Source organism: Nicotiana tabacum, chromosome 9 (genome assembly GCF_000715075.1).
Source record: "Nicotiana tabacum cultivar K326 chromosome 9, ASM71507v2, whole genome shotgun sequence".
In the NCBI taxonomy this organism is placed as follows: Eukaryota; Viridiplantae; Streptophyta; class Magnoliopsida; order Solanales; family Solanaceae; genus Nicotiana; species Nicotiana tabacum.
This window is the reverse complement of record NC_134088.1, coordinates 109,340,825-109,357,734: the sequence shown is the minus strand read 5'-3', so window position 1 is coordinate 109,357,734 and position 16,910 is coordinate 109,340,825. Positions and strand designations below refer to the sequence as shown.

The 16,910-nt window shown below is 35.0% G+C and overlaps 2 protein-coding genes across 5 annotated transcripts; one reads left to right on the top strand and one right to left on the bottom strand.

The window, feature by feature from the left end:
- The first annotated feature begins 1,314 nt into the window (after nt 1–1,314).
- LOC107796385 (uncharacterized) lies at nt 1,315–2,538 on the top strand. Of its 2 annotated transcripts, none has more exons than XM_016619139.2 (2): nt 1,315–1,481; nt 1,723–2,538. In XM_016619139.2, exon 2 carries the CDS (start codon nt 1,769–1,771, stop codon nt 2,303–2,305), a length of 537 nt encoding a protein of 178 aa, XP_016474625.1. In that variant the 5' UTR covers nt 1,315–1,481; nt 1,723–1,768; the 3' UTR covers nt 2,306–2,538. The 2 variants fall into 2 exon arrangements, with proteins under 2 accessions (XP_016474625.1, XP_016474626.1); XM_016619140.2 differs by having other exon boundaries at nt 1,438–1,544.
- Nucleotides 2,539–4,426: 1,888 nt separating this feature from the next.
- Nucleotides 4,427–11,838, bottom strand: LOC107796388 (4-hydroxy-3-methylbut-2-en-1-yl diphosphate synthase (ferredoxin), chloroplastic). Of its 3 annotated transcripts, none has more exons than XM_016619143.2 (20): nt 11,638–11,838; nt 10,554–10,780; nt 9,975–10,132; nt 9,388–9,494; nt 9,203–9,303; nt 9,043–9,119; nt 8,427–8,546; nt 8,101–8,331; nt 7,527–7,643; nt 7,362–7,436; nt 7,204–7,281; nt 6,994–7,053; nt 6,834–6,896; nt 6,518–6,662; nt 6,290–6,428; nt 5,983–6,060; nt 5,738–5,897; nt 5,560–5,658; nt 5,357–5,461; nt 4,427–4,803 (listed from the first exon to the last, which is right to left on the bottom strand). In XM_016619143.2, the coding sequence occupies exons 2-20, from the start codon at nt 10,759–10,761 to the stop codon at nt 4,702–4,704; spliced, it is 2,223 nt and encodes a 740-aa protein (XP_016474629.1). In that variant the 5' UTR covers nt 10,762–10,780; nt 11,638–11,838; the 3' UTR covers nt 4,427–4,701. The 3 variants fall into 3 exon arrangements, with proteins under 3 accessions (XP_016474629.1, XP_016474630.1, XP_075078118.1); XM_016619144.2 differs by having other exon boundaries at nt 11,569–11,643; XM_075222017.1 differs by lacking the exon at nt 11,638–11,838 and adding an exon at nt 11,331–11,370.
- Nucleotides 11,839–16,910: the final 5,072 nt, after the last annotated feature.

The window sequence follows — 16,910 nt, the reverse complement described above, 5'->3', positions numbered from 1 at the left end:
AAACTAACCTGATCAATTTTTTGACTTTAATTTTGCCATATGGCATTTTCTTAATCTGCCACGTGTATTATTTGTATTAAATAAACCCACATATATCTTTTAAAATACCCAATGACCTTGACCCGCTCCTATATATTTGGACGGTTAGCTAAAAATAATTACATTCGCTAGTTAAATATATAAAAAATATAAATTAATTATATATAAAATATGTATATTATACATTAATATTTTAATATATATTTTACATGATATTATTTTTAGGAGAAATTATACGGTGTAGTTTTTCCTTCAAATTTTTGTAAATCTTACCAAGTTTTAACAAATACAAATTTTAATTTGCAAACATAAAAATGATAGTGTTCTATTTATATGATTCTAAAGGAGAAGCTAAGAAACAGATGGAAAGGAACTATTTAAAACCTTTAATTATATACATATCCAACTGCTTAGCACATTAATGGACTTCACATGATCTTTTCAATGGGAACTAATAGTGTTTTAATATATAATGATAGAGCTAAAATATTAGCAAAAACTGACGTTCCATTGTCATATTTGCTTAATAAATTCGAGTTATAGATCATAATTAATAGAGAAAACTACACCGTATAATTTTTCCTAAAAATAATATCATATATAATATATATTAAAATATTAATGTATAATATATTTTTTTATATATATAATCAATGTATATTTTTTATATATTTAATTAGCGAATGTAATTATTTTTAGTCGACCGTCCAAATATATAGGAGCGGGTCAGGGTCGTTGGATATTTTAAAAGATACAGGTGGGTTTATTTAATACAAATAATACACGTGCCGGATTAAAAAAATGTCACATGGCGAAGTTAAAGTCAAAAAATTGACCAAGTTAATTATGTTAGATATATGGGTAAGTTTGAACCCAAAAACAAACGTTAGGGGCATTTGCGGACCAAAAGGTTAACGAAGGGTATTTCTGAGCCATTTTCAATACGTTAGTGGTATTGTTGGTCCTTCTGTTAGATATAAGGGTAAGTTTGTGCCCAAAAAATAACGTTAAGATCATTTATGACCCAATAGATGATAGGAGGGTAAAATTGAGTCAATTTCAATATGTTAAAGCATTTTTGACCCTTTTCCGATTATTTAATTATGTCCAATGACAGTTAATTATACTTTTATGTCAAGCTAGTTGAAGTTAGTTGTACGAGCCATCTCAATATTTAGAGGATTAACTTTCATCTTTTCCATCTCATTAAGCTGGACCTTTAGTTTAAAGTACTAGACAAATTAAATTCAACATCTGTACGTCCTATTTTAAGCAAACGCTTTCTGAACAAACAAACAAAGGAACGAAGGTCATCTCCACTTCTCTCTCATTCATATTCACGCAACCAACAAAGTCCAGAACCTTCCCTTAATTTAGTCATAAGTTATACCGGATCCGCCGTCTTCGTCAATCTCATTCACGTTCTCTTCACGCTTCTATAGGTACACAGACTCTCTCTCTCTCTTCCTTTTTCTCTTTCTCTCTCTACGCGGCCACGAAAGCAAGTAAGTAACATGCTTTTGTCAACCGCCTTTAACTTCATTTTACTCTTCGCAGTTTGCAGCCTTACAACTTCAATTTCACACTAACTGCCTCTATTTATCTCCAGATCTGCATTTTTCTATTGCATCATTAAATTGTTAATCACTTGTGCTTTGATTATCCAAACTTTTGATATTGCAGATCTTTCGAAAAGTGTGAAAAAGGACGACGATTTTAATTATTGGCAATGGCGACGCTTCGCGTACTCTCTGTCACGCTTCTCTTTGCGGTTTTGTCTATACAACACTGTATTTGTGCAGATACGCCAGAAAGTTCGCCGAGTCCGGCACCGGAAGCCGGCGGAGATGTAGTTTCTCCACCGCCAACCTCTGCGGCTCCTGAAAGTCCAGCACCGTCACCTTTAGCAGATGTGATCAGTTCTCCTCCATCGCCTCCGCCAACAGATCGCTCTCCTGATTCTGCTCCGGCGCCATCCCCAGGCGAAGCCGACGACGATGCTACGTCGAATGAATCTCCGTCTCCTTCTCCTGCTCCGGCACCGAGTGACGTAGTTGCGAGTGATATAAGCCACGAGAGTACTGCGGAGGCGAATGAGTCGTCGTCTGGCGATGGAATGAACGGCGGGAAGAAGGCAGGAGTAGCAATCGGAGTGATCGCGGCGGCGTGTGTTGTAGGTCTGGGTGCATTGGTTTACAAGAAGCGTAGGCAGAATATCCGACGAGCACAGTTCGGTTACGCTGCCAGGAGATCAGACTTTCTTTGAGTAATTGCATCCTTCATAGTATATATCACATTGCTATACGTAATATTGTGTTTATATTCATGAATAGATTTGTAGCATTCGGGAGTTTGGAGGAGAATTTCATTAGCATTACTATATTTTTTTGATTCTTTATTCACTGAATAAGAGTCCTTTTTGAGTTTCTTTATTTTTTAGAAATTTTGATTCTCGATTATTGGTTATCGACTAATTGTTGGGAAATTTTAGTTTGATTATTTGCGCTTTCTGCTGTTACTATTACATACAATTCAATTTTACTATTTTTGAATCATGAATCATAAAGTTTTGTTTTTCTAATCCCTGTTTAATACAATGGTATATTTAAAAGGAGACAAACACTAATACTCTAGAATAAAGGAAGCGTTGCATTTAGCTCCGTATAAACTTTTAACGTATTCTTCTGGAATCTGTTCATTGAAGGCGTTTGTTGGGAAAAGTTGAAAATTTGAACTTTAATTCTTTGACTTCTTTGAGCAAATATTGACTCTCTTTATATACTCCCCCCGATTTTGTTTATGTTCCAATCCATGACCTCATTTCCTATTATGTGTAAATAATTTACTTTAAATTTTTATTTTATCTTTAATGAAAAAACTTCAGCAGCTATACATAATATTATGGTATATTTAAAAAATAATCTTATGATATGTTTAAGATCACAAGTTAATTACGTTCTAAATTTCATATTTGTTCATATTTAATGAATGTTTTAATGCAAATATACAGTTTTCTAAAATCTCCATTCTTTAAGTATTTTATAATCCCTCTAACTTGCCTAAACCTGATATAGATTCAGAAAGAAGTTTCTCGTACAGATTTGTTCCAGGGTAAATACCAAATTACCAAGTGCCTTATTGACAGTTGCCATTTGCCAAGCATGCAGATGAGTGCGAAGCTACAGTGTTTGACCACCCTTCGTCGTAAAATTAACATTGTGTAAATAGGTAAAATTATGGATTTACATACATTTAATACATATTAAATACTCTTGCAACAATGAAGATTCATAGCTCAGTGGCAAAGGGTGGTCAAGAGGGCCTCATGGGCGCGGGTTCGAGCTTCACTCTCCACAATTTTTATTTTTCTTGTACAAATTTGAACACCCTTGAAATATTTTCTAGCTTGACAGATCATTATATATATGTAATTAACATGGGCCAAAGTACAATTAATAAGCATGTGGAATCGAATAGGCATCACAGTTTTGTCTATACTGAATTTTTTGTTTGAGCCAACTCAGATCTGAAGGAAGAGTCGTGCAGTTAAAAGTAGATTTCTTAATGTTTAAATCTCATATAATGTATGTATACACCAATTAGAGGATGTTGATCTTTACTTAATATGCAATATCTTTCTAATGCTTAATCAAAAAGAAAGAGAGAAGTGTGCACATAATAAGTAGTATATCTTACACAAAGGGATTGCCCCAATTAGCTAATTCCCATACTTAATCTGTTTTTGTTGAAGTTTATCATTTTTGTTTAGCAGATCATTTTTAGATATCGTTGAATATTTTATTTGCTTATCATAGTAAATGATTTAAATTAATTAACTTTTACAAAAAATGTGTGAAAAATTAATTGACTTGTGTTTAGAAGATATAATATTTATACTGTGCAACCCACCGGAAAATTTGCTTTTAGAAAATGAAAACTATGACTAAAAGACAACAGATGATAATTTTTTTATATATAAATGTAAGTTTATCCACTGACCATATAAGATATTTGCATATTAATGTAACTGACCAATTACAACATGTTATGTAACTGACCAATTACAACATGTTAACTACCATATTGTTCAAGCTACCATGATTGGCATAGACACTCACTCTAGCTGATTTTGTATATAGATTCTTGCGAATAAAACTTAAAACTCATTTGTTTTCCATACTATGGAGATTGGTTGGAGAGGAGCGTTAGAGTAACAGTAAAAGTTATCTCCATGTAACCTATAGGTCACGGGTTCGAACCGTGGAAACAGTCACTAATGCTTGTATTAGGGTAGACTGTCTACAGTACACCCCTTAGGGTGCGGCCCTTCCCTTGACCATGCGGGATGCTTCGTGCACCGTGCTGCCCTCACTATGTAGATTGGTCAACAATGAACGATGATATAGCCTATTACTAGATTCCCAAGAAGGGGACTGGTAACTAGAATTGATCAATACATGAATAATCATATTCTGCATTTGCATGCATGTACTAGATTCTACAACATAAAAGCTACATCTCAGCTGCTTGGAAATGGCAGCTCTCTGGAGTTGGCTAATGCTGTATTATTATCAGGTGCTAGAATCTGCATTTACAATGCAACTGTATCTTGACCTCCCTCCCTCCCTCCCAGTTCCATCTGTCAAACTCTTCCAGTTGATCTTACTCCTCCTTAGGAGGATCCACCCAACGACCGTTATCTTTAATTAGCTGGATCAAGGCATCTGTTGCATGCTCCATTTGAATACCGCGTTTTACCACCGTCTGGTAGAAATTTAGTTTACCAGTTATTGAAACATATTAGTCACAAGTAGTACAAAATTTGAAAGCTAGCAAATTTTGTTTTGGTTTTCTTTATATTGTATTTCATTAATAATCTGACCATGCACAGTGGCTCATAGATTTGTTTTGCTTCTTGCTAGTGGTGATACTACCAATGCATTTAAGGAATCATAGGCTATGTTGCCCGGACTCTCCAAAATACACTACTTTTGTAGGATCCGACACATTCTCGGAGAGTCCGAGCAACATGGATTATAGGAGACTAATTGCTATGTAGGTATTTTCAGTTGGGGGATAATAACAACCTTGTAGACTATGTGCATCTAGTTTTGATTATCTTTTAGGCCAGTATGTTGGCTGAAGAGGCATTGTCCCCTCGCACTTTTTGTACTTCAAGACATTTTTGTCTTAAATTTTCTTTCTGTTCTAACATTATATGAATAGTGCAAGCCAGATGCATCTTACTAGGTTACTCGCAATGAAGTTCTTAGTTGTGAAGAGCATTAATAAAATAAGGGAAATCAAAGCTTGGTACCTTGCCGACGTAAAGGTCAATCTTCCCAGGAGCACCACCAACATATCCAAAGTCAGCATCAGCCATCTCCCCAGGTCCATTCACAATGCAACCCATGATGGCAATCTGAAAAGGAAAGTGACGACACAACACAAGCCATTTCATTAATATACTAAGAAACTTAAGAAATCCAATGACAGTAAGCATTAGGGTCGCGTAATTACTGAAACACCGGGCAAGTGTGACGTCTTCTCCCTTATTTGAGCACTTATCTCTTGAAGATCAAATAAAGTTCTGCCACACGATGGGCATGATACGTACTCCTGAAAGGGTAATATGGAAATAAATCATGTTACTATAAATTGGTTCAGATTGTTGCTTTATATTTTCACTTCCCATTACCGTTTTAGTGTTCCGCATTCTGCAACCTTGAAGCAAATTGAAAGATGTATTTCTGAGAAAATCAAAATCCTGATCTGGAGCTTCCAAGAGAATACCATCTCCGAGCCCATCTACTAGAAGAGCTCCTGCATTTGCCCCGGCACCAATCACTAAATCATCCCTGTCATGTTGAAATTTTCATAAGCTAAATTCTAAATAACCTCCACATATCTGATTGTAGGTAAGTCATGTCTGATTTACCATACCTGTGGGTATCACTGGGAAAGTGTATGTGATGAATTACGGGAAAGTTCAATGAATTTTCAGAGAGATACTCAAAAAGCCTGCAACAGCAGATATTTTCAGGTTATCAGAGTCAAAAAATTAGAGACATGAAAATGCAGCGGCTAAGTATGTTTCCTCTCGTAATGTCTGCCTTTAAGAAAGCTTATACAAGTAAGATACGTAAGTACATGTATGTCATATTGATTAGGCCCCATCAAGGATAACTGGTAAGTGGTAACCACTTTACCAAAAGAGAACTTGATTATTTTCGATACAAATGCAACATACCTCCTGGCTGCATGAACTCTGCCAATTTTTTCTTCTGTATATGGGAGATTATGAAGAATCATAGTAACATCAGTGCTCTTTAGGATTTCCAACTCATCTTTTGATTCATCACCACGCACATACACAACCAATCTTGTACCTGAAGAAGGTTCCCAGTCTAGCCTGATTACTAAACTTTTGGAATATGATTAATTCAAAGAACTTAAAAAACTATTATGATCCTCACACCTTCTGGAAGAAGCTTTTGAGCACCACCAGATAACTCCTTCAGAGTAACCAATACCATGGCATTAGATAACGGCTTTGTCAATTGCTCCGACAGAGGAGTAATGACTCCCATGCTTATGTCAACCAATCTTTTGAGAGCTAGGCGCTGTTCATGGTGCAATAAACACAATCAAGTCATTCTCACAGTTTCAATAAACAAAAGGGATCGAGCAAAATAATCTGCAGTAGAAATGCTAAATTTCACATATTAGTCCGAGCATCATCAAAAATAACTTAGATACTTAAATTACTACATAGAACACATAAGGGTCCTTACAGAATCTTTATCATCTACTGGTGGAAGTTCCCTCAACAGGATTGAGTCCACAGTTGCCAGATCCTGAATTGACGCTGATTATAATTTAGCACAAAGACAGTGCACATCTAGAGAAGAATTGGTTCTAGTACACAGTGCAATGAAAACAGTAGAATTAGACCTTAAATGGCATGCCAACGACAAGCTTTGCCGCTAATGATCTGTACAGAAGTTCAGGGGTCTGCAAAACCAAAAGATAAGGCCAGTTTTCAGGGAAGATAAAATAAAGAAAACATTTGTGGCTAGAAAATTCACAAAAATTAGCATGTAATAAAATCGATCAGTAGAATCATATATTATAAGTTATTCTTAGAGAAGTGCTAGATAAGACCTTCAATTGATCCAAAGAAACAGACATGAGAACAGAACCATCTCGATGCAACACCCCTCTGTAGTCTACTTCATCACCCTGTTATAAAAATCAAAACATTTGTTTGCTTCACAAAATGCAGCCTCATATAGCAAATCCGCTCAGGTTTTAAAACTGACCTCCTTTTGAGCTGGCAATTCCCCTGACCGACGTTGAAAGTCAAAATAACGTCTGTTCTTTTCTTCAAAAGGGGCCTGATAAAGGAAGTAGAAATTTTACTACATTGTCAAAACTTAAGGTCTTAAAGCACACTCATAAGCAATAATGTGTGATGAAAACACTACCACTCCTTGTTGAAGCTCAGCTGCTCTCTTTCCAAGGTTTGCCAATCGTCGACAGGGATCTATCTCCTCCTCTGGAGGTTCAGTTAGGGAAACCCTTATTGTATCACCCAGACCATCCTGCATGAATAGAAACTTTTCTTCTTTAGAGAGTCGAGCAATACATTTATGATGATAAAGCCACAGCAAGCATTTCAAGAAAATGAGGATGCTTGTATGAGACTAGATTACCTTATCGTAGTAATTTGCTCGCATGAACACACTTTAGCTTTTAAAATTCCAATGTGATAAATCACAAGTACATATTTTTGAAGCCGCTCTAATTGAGCAGATTCTAGCTTCTAGCTTAATTACGTCTTCTGATTAGCATAATATAACAAATATATTCTTGCTTTATTTCCTTTTGACAGTAAATACCTTATTGCTTGAATCAATGAATATGTATCAGTGAGTACAAAAATATCTGGTGTACCTAGAAAACTTGTCTAAATGAAGCTGGAACCAAAAGAATAAAGATGTTACTTTCAACAAGATGCTCAGCTTTTACTGTTACTCATCCGGAATTCCAAAAGTGTACCTGAAGAAGTGTGCCAATACCGATTGCAGACTTCATCCTTCCATCCTCACCTTCACCAGCTTCAGTAACTCCCAAGTGTAAAGGATAATCCCATCCCTGAACATACATCTCAGCTACAAGAAGACGATACGCCTGAACCATGACTACTGGATTGCTAGCTTTCATTGAGAAGACGAAATTGTGGAAGTCCAACTTTCGACAAATTCTTGCAAACTCAAATGCTGATTCAACCTGTTAACACATTTAGATGATACAAAGTAATTAAAGAATACAACAACAATGACTAGAACAGAATATTCTAGATAAGTAATTCAGTTACTGCTCACCATTCCCCTAGGTGAGTCCCCATAATAGCTCATAATTCGATCTGAAAGGCTCCCGTGGTTAGTTCCAATACGTATTGCACGTCCATACTTTTTACATTTTTCCACCAATGGTGTAAAAACCTGAACCATTTCAAAGCAAAAATGGATTAGACTCAGCAAAGAGATAGACTGGCTGGGCTTCATAATGGAGGACTAAATTTTGTCCAAGAATATGCTCCCGTAATAAAAGGGAAAATTCCTTGCTAAACGAGAATAATGAGCAGGCAGATTATCCAATATAGGATTATTATAGACCCAGCGTCAGCTTGAGAAGCAATTCTTGTTTAAAGTTATCCGTGCTAGCATATTGAACACATATTTATTTTTTGCTCAACAGTGCATAAAAAGGATCTTATAGTTAAATCAATAAGATTCATACCTTATAGGAGAAAAAAAGGGGAAAATCAACTGAAAATAACTACTACATAAATAAAAGACATCCTAACTTGCAGGACGAGCACTTCATACCATGTTGCTGCTTATCAAATACTATTGATAGAAAGGTTAATAATTATCTTTACATGTATTAGAAATCAAAAAATATAGTAGTTCTTATACTAGTATGGCATAGTCTGACCTCCTCAATATGCTCAAGTTCTTTCTGGTAGTCTTCTTCTGTGTACTCTAATTGCTCAAACTGGGCTCGCCTGTCAGCTGAAAGAAATTAACCGATTAGATCATAGCTATTCTCCTGGCTCTGCCAAAAAAGACCATCACGTAGACAGAGGAAGAAATACCAAAGTTTCCAGGATTGACACGTATTTTTTCAAAGCACTCCGCAACTCGAAGTGCAATAGGAGGAGCAAAATGAATGTCAGCCACCAGAGGGATGTTATAACTGCATATGCAGAACACAGATGAAATAAGATATGTCATCAAGTCCATCAAATCTTGAGATATATCGATAAAAATTAAGACCTACTTCTTTTGCACCAGAGAATTTTTAATCTCGAAACATGCATCAGCTTCTTTCTTCCCTTGGACTGTAATTCGAACTATGTCAGCTCCTGCATCAGCTATTTTCATCACCTGTGTAAACAGGAGTTAGCATCAGCGCTAAACTTTCTTGGCTTAAAATTTTCATGTGCATTGAAGAGGTATCCTGTTCAGATACAACATGAATATTATTATTCAATTCAAAACCAAAAAATTGCCTCATGGACTGGGAAATGGTTCGGTTGATTCAAGTAGAAAGCTTGATAATAAATTCCAAACTCGGATGCGGGAGAATTTTCAGAGCAGACTCTCGAAAATTTAATGAGGTTCTATATATTACCGGACTCTTGAAAAGCTCCTCAGAATTAGATGGCAAGAGTAAAACACTATTCGAATGATTGATTCAAATCAAACCTAGACCATTAACTTACTATTGCACAGAAACATTATTACCTTATGATACACAAAGAAGGAAACTCAGATTCAACAAGGATTAACATAAATACCACAGCAAACACAGTTACGAGTAGATGCCACTTCTAACTCGCTTAAATCGTGAAGTAGAAGGAGAACCTGTTCTACTGTTGCAGCAACATCTTTAGTATCAGTTGTAGTCATTGTCTGAATTCTGATTGGATGTTCGCTACCAATGGCCACGTTCCCAACCATCACCGTGCACGTCTTTCTTCTGACAGTTTTGTGTATGGATTCACAGTACTTTTGCCTGGGAACTTTTATCAAGGGGTGATACATCAGTCATCAGAGAGTGAATACAACAAATGTGTTACTTCACTCATAATATAAAATGAAGTTTTTTGTAGGATGACAAAATAAAAAGAAAAAAGATATCAAATTTCCAAATCTAAAATCCCTACAAGTAGCATCCATGATACATTATTGGCACAGTATGATTCACTCGTCGAACATCTAAGAGAAGTTGCTACAAACTTATTCCAAATCAGTTTTTATGACACGTTCCAACCCTCAACGATTTGTACAATATAAAATAATCTCTCCTTTGTTTTTCCTTCGAGTAGTTTTGCAGCTTCATAAAACATTCAAATCCTTGAAAGCTAAAATTTATTATAGACCAAGTTCCAAACTGTTTAAGAACAAAGCAACTAGAAGCTTTCTAGTGCCTTATAAAAATACCTAGTAGTGGACTCCCTTCGGACGCAGGCTGAAGTTCAATGGTTTCTGGACCAGGATTTGCATTTCTTATCACAGAAACCTTGGTTCGTCGAAACTTAACCCTCTGTAAGTCAGAAACTCTTACAAAGTCCAAACTTTTAGCAAACCCCACACCATTTTCCCTGCTCTTCAGGCCTGTAAATGAAGTTGGAACAGCTCCTGCCGCCATTTTATAATTCTTCGCACTCCTGAAACATAAGACAAGCAATACTCATCTAACTTGCATCAAATGCCACACAAAACAAACCATAACTACCACTACTATGCCTCTATTCCAAACTAGTTGGAGTTGGCTATATAACACCTCAATATTCATTAAAATTCAGTTAGCCAGCAGAAAAGACTCACACCTAAGTTTCCTCCATCCCCCCCCCCCCCAAACCACCACCACCACCACACAAAAAAAAAAATTCCCCAAAGAAATGATCTTTTTCTATACCCTTCTGAGCCCAGTTGATATCTTTCACTGTTGAGATAAAACTGAAGTTTTTAAACAATTTAACCAAAATTCCAAAACACAATCTACATAAAACTGTAATAGAAAAAGAAACAAAAGAAGAATTGAATTGCCTAATTCAAACAAAATCAGCTGAAAATACAAACTATAAACACTTACTAGGAATATGACTGCGGACTGCCTAATTAATTTACAAAAAGTTGAAATCTTTTTCAAGAATTTCCTCCAAAAAATCAGTGTTTAACAGAAAAATAGCTGGACTAAAGGATAATACCACTCACCAAGTCACAGTCAAAATCAAGACTAGACTAATATACCACAAAGAAAGAATCTTTTTCTATGCCCTTTTGAACCCAGTTGATATCTATCACTGTTATGATAAAACTGAAGTATTTAAACTATTTAACCAAATTCCAAAGCACAATCAACAGAAAAGTGTAATAGAAAAAGAAACAAACCAAGATATGAATTACCCAATTCAAACATATTCAGCTGAAAATACAAACTACAAACACTTACTAAGAAAATAATCAGCTAACTAATTTACAAAAGGTTGAAACTTTTTTCAAGAATGGTAGTACTACTTACCAAATCAGAGTCAAAAAACCAAGACTAGACTAATATGAAGCCAAAGAATTGGTGGTAGGTGGAAATTGAGAAGGACTTATAATGAAATGGGTTTCAGAAAAGATTGAACATATAAATGTACTAGTAGTCCAGAAGATTAGGCAACAGCTAGTGAATTGTGAATGAAGACAAGAAACACTTGTCCAGCATCTTTTGTACTGCTATTTTATTTGTGGCCATAGGCATATACATTTAAATGAAAATTTAGTGGCCATATTAAATTACTTAAAATTTGCAAATAGTGGTAATGGACCGGTAAATGTCTTTATAATTGCCCCCCTCTATTTAGCTTATAGTATTAGTTTTTCTCCGCCAAAATTAGTTTGGTTCTGTTATAAAATATAATTCAAAGTAACAATATGAAATAAGAAAAAATAAGCTAAGAAATATATGGAGAAAGATAGAAGAGATTCTTATTTCTTCTTCAATTGTGTGTATTTTCCTATCTATTACAAGGCCTTTATATAGGTAAGAAAAGTGAAAAAAATATGTCATTGAATATGTCATTAAACATAGAAAATATGTCATTGAATATGTCATTAAGCATTTGAGATAAAGATCATGGAGTAAGAGTAGACATCCACCATAATTTGATATTTCTTATAACACTCCCCTTGGATGTCCATAGATAATGTGTCTCGTTAAAACCTTATTAGAAAAAAATCCTAGTGAAGGAAAAAGAGTACACATGTTTAGGAATACGCTTTTTGGTTGCCTCATTAAAAATCTTGCAAGGAAAACCCAGTGGGACAAAACCTTGTAAGGGAAAAAGAGTACACTGCGTATTAACTCCTCCAGATGAGAGCATCAATTCACATTCTTGAGCATTCGCATCCTAATCTTGTACACTAGTTTCTTGAAGGTTGACGTCGGTAGAGATTTGGTGAACAAATCAGCCATATTATTACTTGAACGGATCTGTTGCACACTGATATCACCATTCTTTTGAAGATCATGTGTGAAAAATAATTTGGGTGAAATGTGCTTTGTTCTATCTCCTTTTATGAATCCTCCCTTCAATTGAGCTATGCATGATGCATTGTCTTCATACAAAATTGTGGGTAGTTTGTCACACTTCAAACCACATTTGTCTCGAATAAGGTATATTACAGACCTCAACCATACACATTCTCGACTTGCTTCATGAATAGCAATTATCTCAGCATGATTAGATGAAGTAGTCACGATTGATTACTTAGTCAATCGCCAAGATATTGCAGTGCCTCCACATGTAAACACATAGCCTGTTTGAGATCGAGCCTTGTGTGGGTCAGATAAATACCCAGCATCAGCATAACCAACAAGATCGGGACTGCAATCATTGCCATAAAATAAGCCCATATCAGTAGTCCCTTTTAGATCCGCAATATATGTTTGATTCCATTCCAATGTCTCCTTGTAGGAGCAGAGCTATATCTTGCTAAGACATTAACTGAAAAGTTATGTCAGGCCTTGTAATGTTAGCAAGATACATTAGTGCACCAATTGCACTAAGATATAGTACTTCAGGACCAAGAAGCTCTTCATTCTTTTCTTGAGGTCGGAATAGGTCCTTATTCACATCAAATGATCGAACAACCATCAGAGTACTTAATGGATGTGCTCCATCCATGTAAAACCGTTTCAATACCTTTTCTATGTAGGCAGATTGATGAACAAAAATCTCGTTTGCCAAATGTTTAATTTGCAAACCGAGACATAATTTTGTCTTTCCGAGATCTTTCATCTCGAATTCCTTCTTCAAATAATCAATTACCTTTTGGAGTTTTGTAGGAGTTTCAATAAGGTTTATGTCATCAACATATGCGACAAGTACAACAAACTCCGATGTTGTTTTCTTTATAAAAACACATGGACAAATGGAATCATTTATATAACCTTCCTTTAATAAATATTTACTAAGACGGTTATACCACATTCTTCCTGATTGCTTTAAGACCATACAAAAATCTTTGCAATTTAATTAAAAATATTTCTCTGGACTTTGAATTATGTACGTCGGGCATTTTAAATCCCTCAAATTTTTTTATGTATATCTCATTATCAAGTGAGCCGTAAAGGTGGGCTGTAACCATATCCATTAAATGCATGTCAAGCTTTTCATAGACAGCAATACTAATGAGATAACGGAACGGTATAGCATCCATAACAGGAAAATACGTCTCTTCATAATCGACACCAGGCCTTTGTGAAAATTCTTGTGCAACAAGGCATGCCTTTTATCTTTGTACCTCATTTTTCTCATTCCTTTTACGTACAAAGACCCATTTATAGCCAACAGGTTTAATACCATTAGGTGTTTGGACTACAGACCCAAAAACTTTACGTTTCGCAAGTGGATCTAACTCAGATTGGATTACTTATTGCCATTTTTGCCAATCACGTCTTTGTCGACATTCTCCAATGGATTGAGGTTCAAGATCCAATTACCTTGCATAATACTAGATGTAACATTATATGCAAAGACATAATCCACAACTATATTCAATTGATTCAAATCTGTCTCAATATCGATTGGGTTTATTGATAGTTCCTTATTTTCTTGAGTCTCAGGCTCATTGATTTCCTCATGAATTTCAGGATTGGTTAAATCATGGGTTTCTTTATGAGACTCATTCGTAGTGTCATCTTGATCATTTATTTTCCTTTTTCTAGAATTTCGATCCTTAGAACCCAACGGTCTCCCACGCTTTAGGCGTGCTTTTGACTCATTAGCTATGACACTAGAATATTGTCCAACAAGGACATCAATACGGATTGAAACATTCTCTGCAGGGATATGTAATTTTGTTATCCTTTTCAGATCCGTAAATGCATCTGGCATTTGATTTGCTATTTTCTGCAAATGGATAATCTTTTGCATCTCTTTTTCATAAATAGAGCCACGTGGATCAAGATGAGACAATGATGTATTTTTTTCACAAAATTTCACGTTTGATTTCACCAATTTTTCCCCCTAATTTTGAAAAAAATGCCTCATCGAATCGACAATCTGCAAATCGAACAGTGAACAAACCTCCCGTTAATATTTTAAGGTAGCAAATAATGGAGGGCGATTCAAACCCAACATATATTCCTAACCTTCTTTGGAGACCCATCTTGATGCGATAGGACGATGCTACAGGCACATATACAGCGCATCCAAAAATTCTTAGATGGGATATATTAGATTCATGACCCAAAACTAATTGCAACGGGGAATATTTATGATAATTTATCGGTCTGAGATGAATTAGCATTGCTGCATGCAAAATGGCATGATCCCAAACAGAGGTGGGTAATTTTATTTTCATGAGTAATAATCTTGCTATCAATTACAGACGTTTAATTAAAGACTCTGCAAGGCCATTTTGAGTATGAACATGAGATACATGATGTTCCACTTTTATCCCAATTGATAAGCAATAATCATTAAATATTTGGGATAAAAAACTCAGCAGCATTATAAAGTCGAATAGACTTAATTAGATTATCGGGAAACTGTGCCCGTAATCGAATTATTTGTGCCATTAATTTTGCAAACGTCAGGTTGCGTGATGACAATAGGCACACATGAGACCATCTAGAAGATGCGTCTATTAAGACCATAAAATACCTAAACGATCCACTAGGTAGGTGAATAGGTCCACAAATATCTCCTTGTATACGTTTCAAAAACACAAGGGACTCAATCCCAACCTTTGTTGGTGATGGTCTAATAATTAACTTGTCGTGATAACAAGGAGTGCAAGAAAATTTATTATTTAAAAGAATCTTTAAATTCTTTAATGGATGCCCATTTGAGTTTTCTATAATTCGTCTCATCATAATTGATCTAGGATGTCCCAATCGATCATGCCAAAGTACAAAAGTATTGGAATCAGTAACCTTTTGGTTTACGATAGAATGTGCCTCAATTGCACTAATTCTTGTCCAATACATGCCACAAGATAAAGATGGAAACTTCTCAATAACCCTTTTCTGGCCAGAGACATTCTTCATAACGATGAGATATTCGATATTATTCTCATCTATTATCTTAATATGAAATTCATTTCGACGGATATCTTTAAAACTCAACAAGTTCCTCTTGGACTTGGAGGAGAACATTGCATTCTCTATGATAAGTATTGTTCCATTAGACAGAGTTATAGTGGCTCTTCCAGAGCCTTCAATTAGATTACTACTACCAAAAATTATAGTAACATCTGCCTTACACATACCTAAATGAGAGAAATATTTCTTCTCTTTAAATATTGTATGTGTCATACATGAATCAATTAAGCAAATATTTTTACAATTGAAATTTGATCCAAGTTTGCTTTGAGAGATATCCATATTTGCTTAGTCTTCTCAAAGAGCTTCTTGAGACGGTAGAGTCCCATGTTGATAACGTGTTATAAAATATAATTCAAAGTAACAATATGAAACAAGGAAAAACAAGCTAAGAGATATATGGAGAAAGAGAGAAGAGATTCATATTTCTTCTTCAATTGTGTGTATTTTTCTATCTATTACAAGGCCTTTATATAGGCATGAAAAGTGAAGAAAATATGTCATTAAATATGTCATTAAACATAAAAAATATGTCATTAAGCATTTGAGATGAAGATCATGGAGGAAGAGTAGACATCCATCATAATTTGATATTTCTTATAACAGGTTATGAATTTTTTCTTTTTTCTAAAAGTTAAGGTATTTTTCAGAACAGAATCTTGTTTTGCCGAATTTTTTTTTCCTGAAAAATAACTGTTTTGATAAATAAATAAAAGATATTAAAGATGTTCAATAAATTGAATAATTGAAAATGCTCTAGATAGAATAAGTTGAAATGCCTCAAAAGCGAACAGATTGAATAACTATAAGTATCTAAATCGTTTGACTAAAGCACTAGTACTATTTTTGCTGAGAAATGATAATTTAATTTTCGACTATGGTGTATTCTGCATTGTTCAAGCTTAAATATTATTCTTTTCTTATATTTGTTGTATATTTGTACTAATAAGTGGAAAATTAAATGCGAAAGACTCCATGATTATTGTGGGATAAAACCCTAAATAGTACATGCAAAAAAGGAAAGAAGAATGGAGGGTTTAAGTTGTTTTATGCTCCTACCTCAAGTTCTAAATAAAAGATGGTAGCAACCAACTTAAAGGATATTACTAACGTATTACTTCATGAAATACACAATTAATAGGGAAAAACTTTAATTGATTTTGAAAGTTTGAAACTTCAATTACCCATGTAAAAAAATC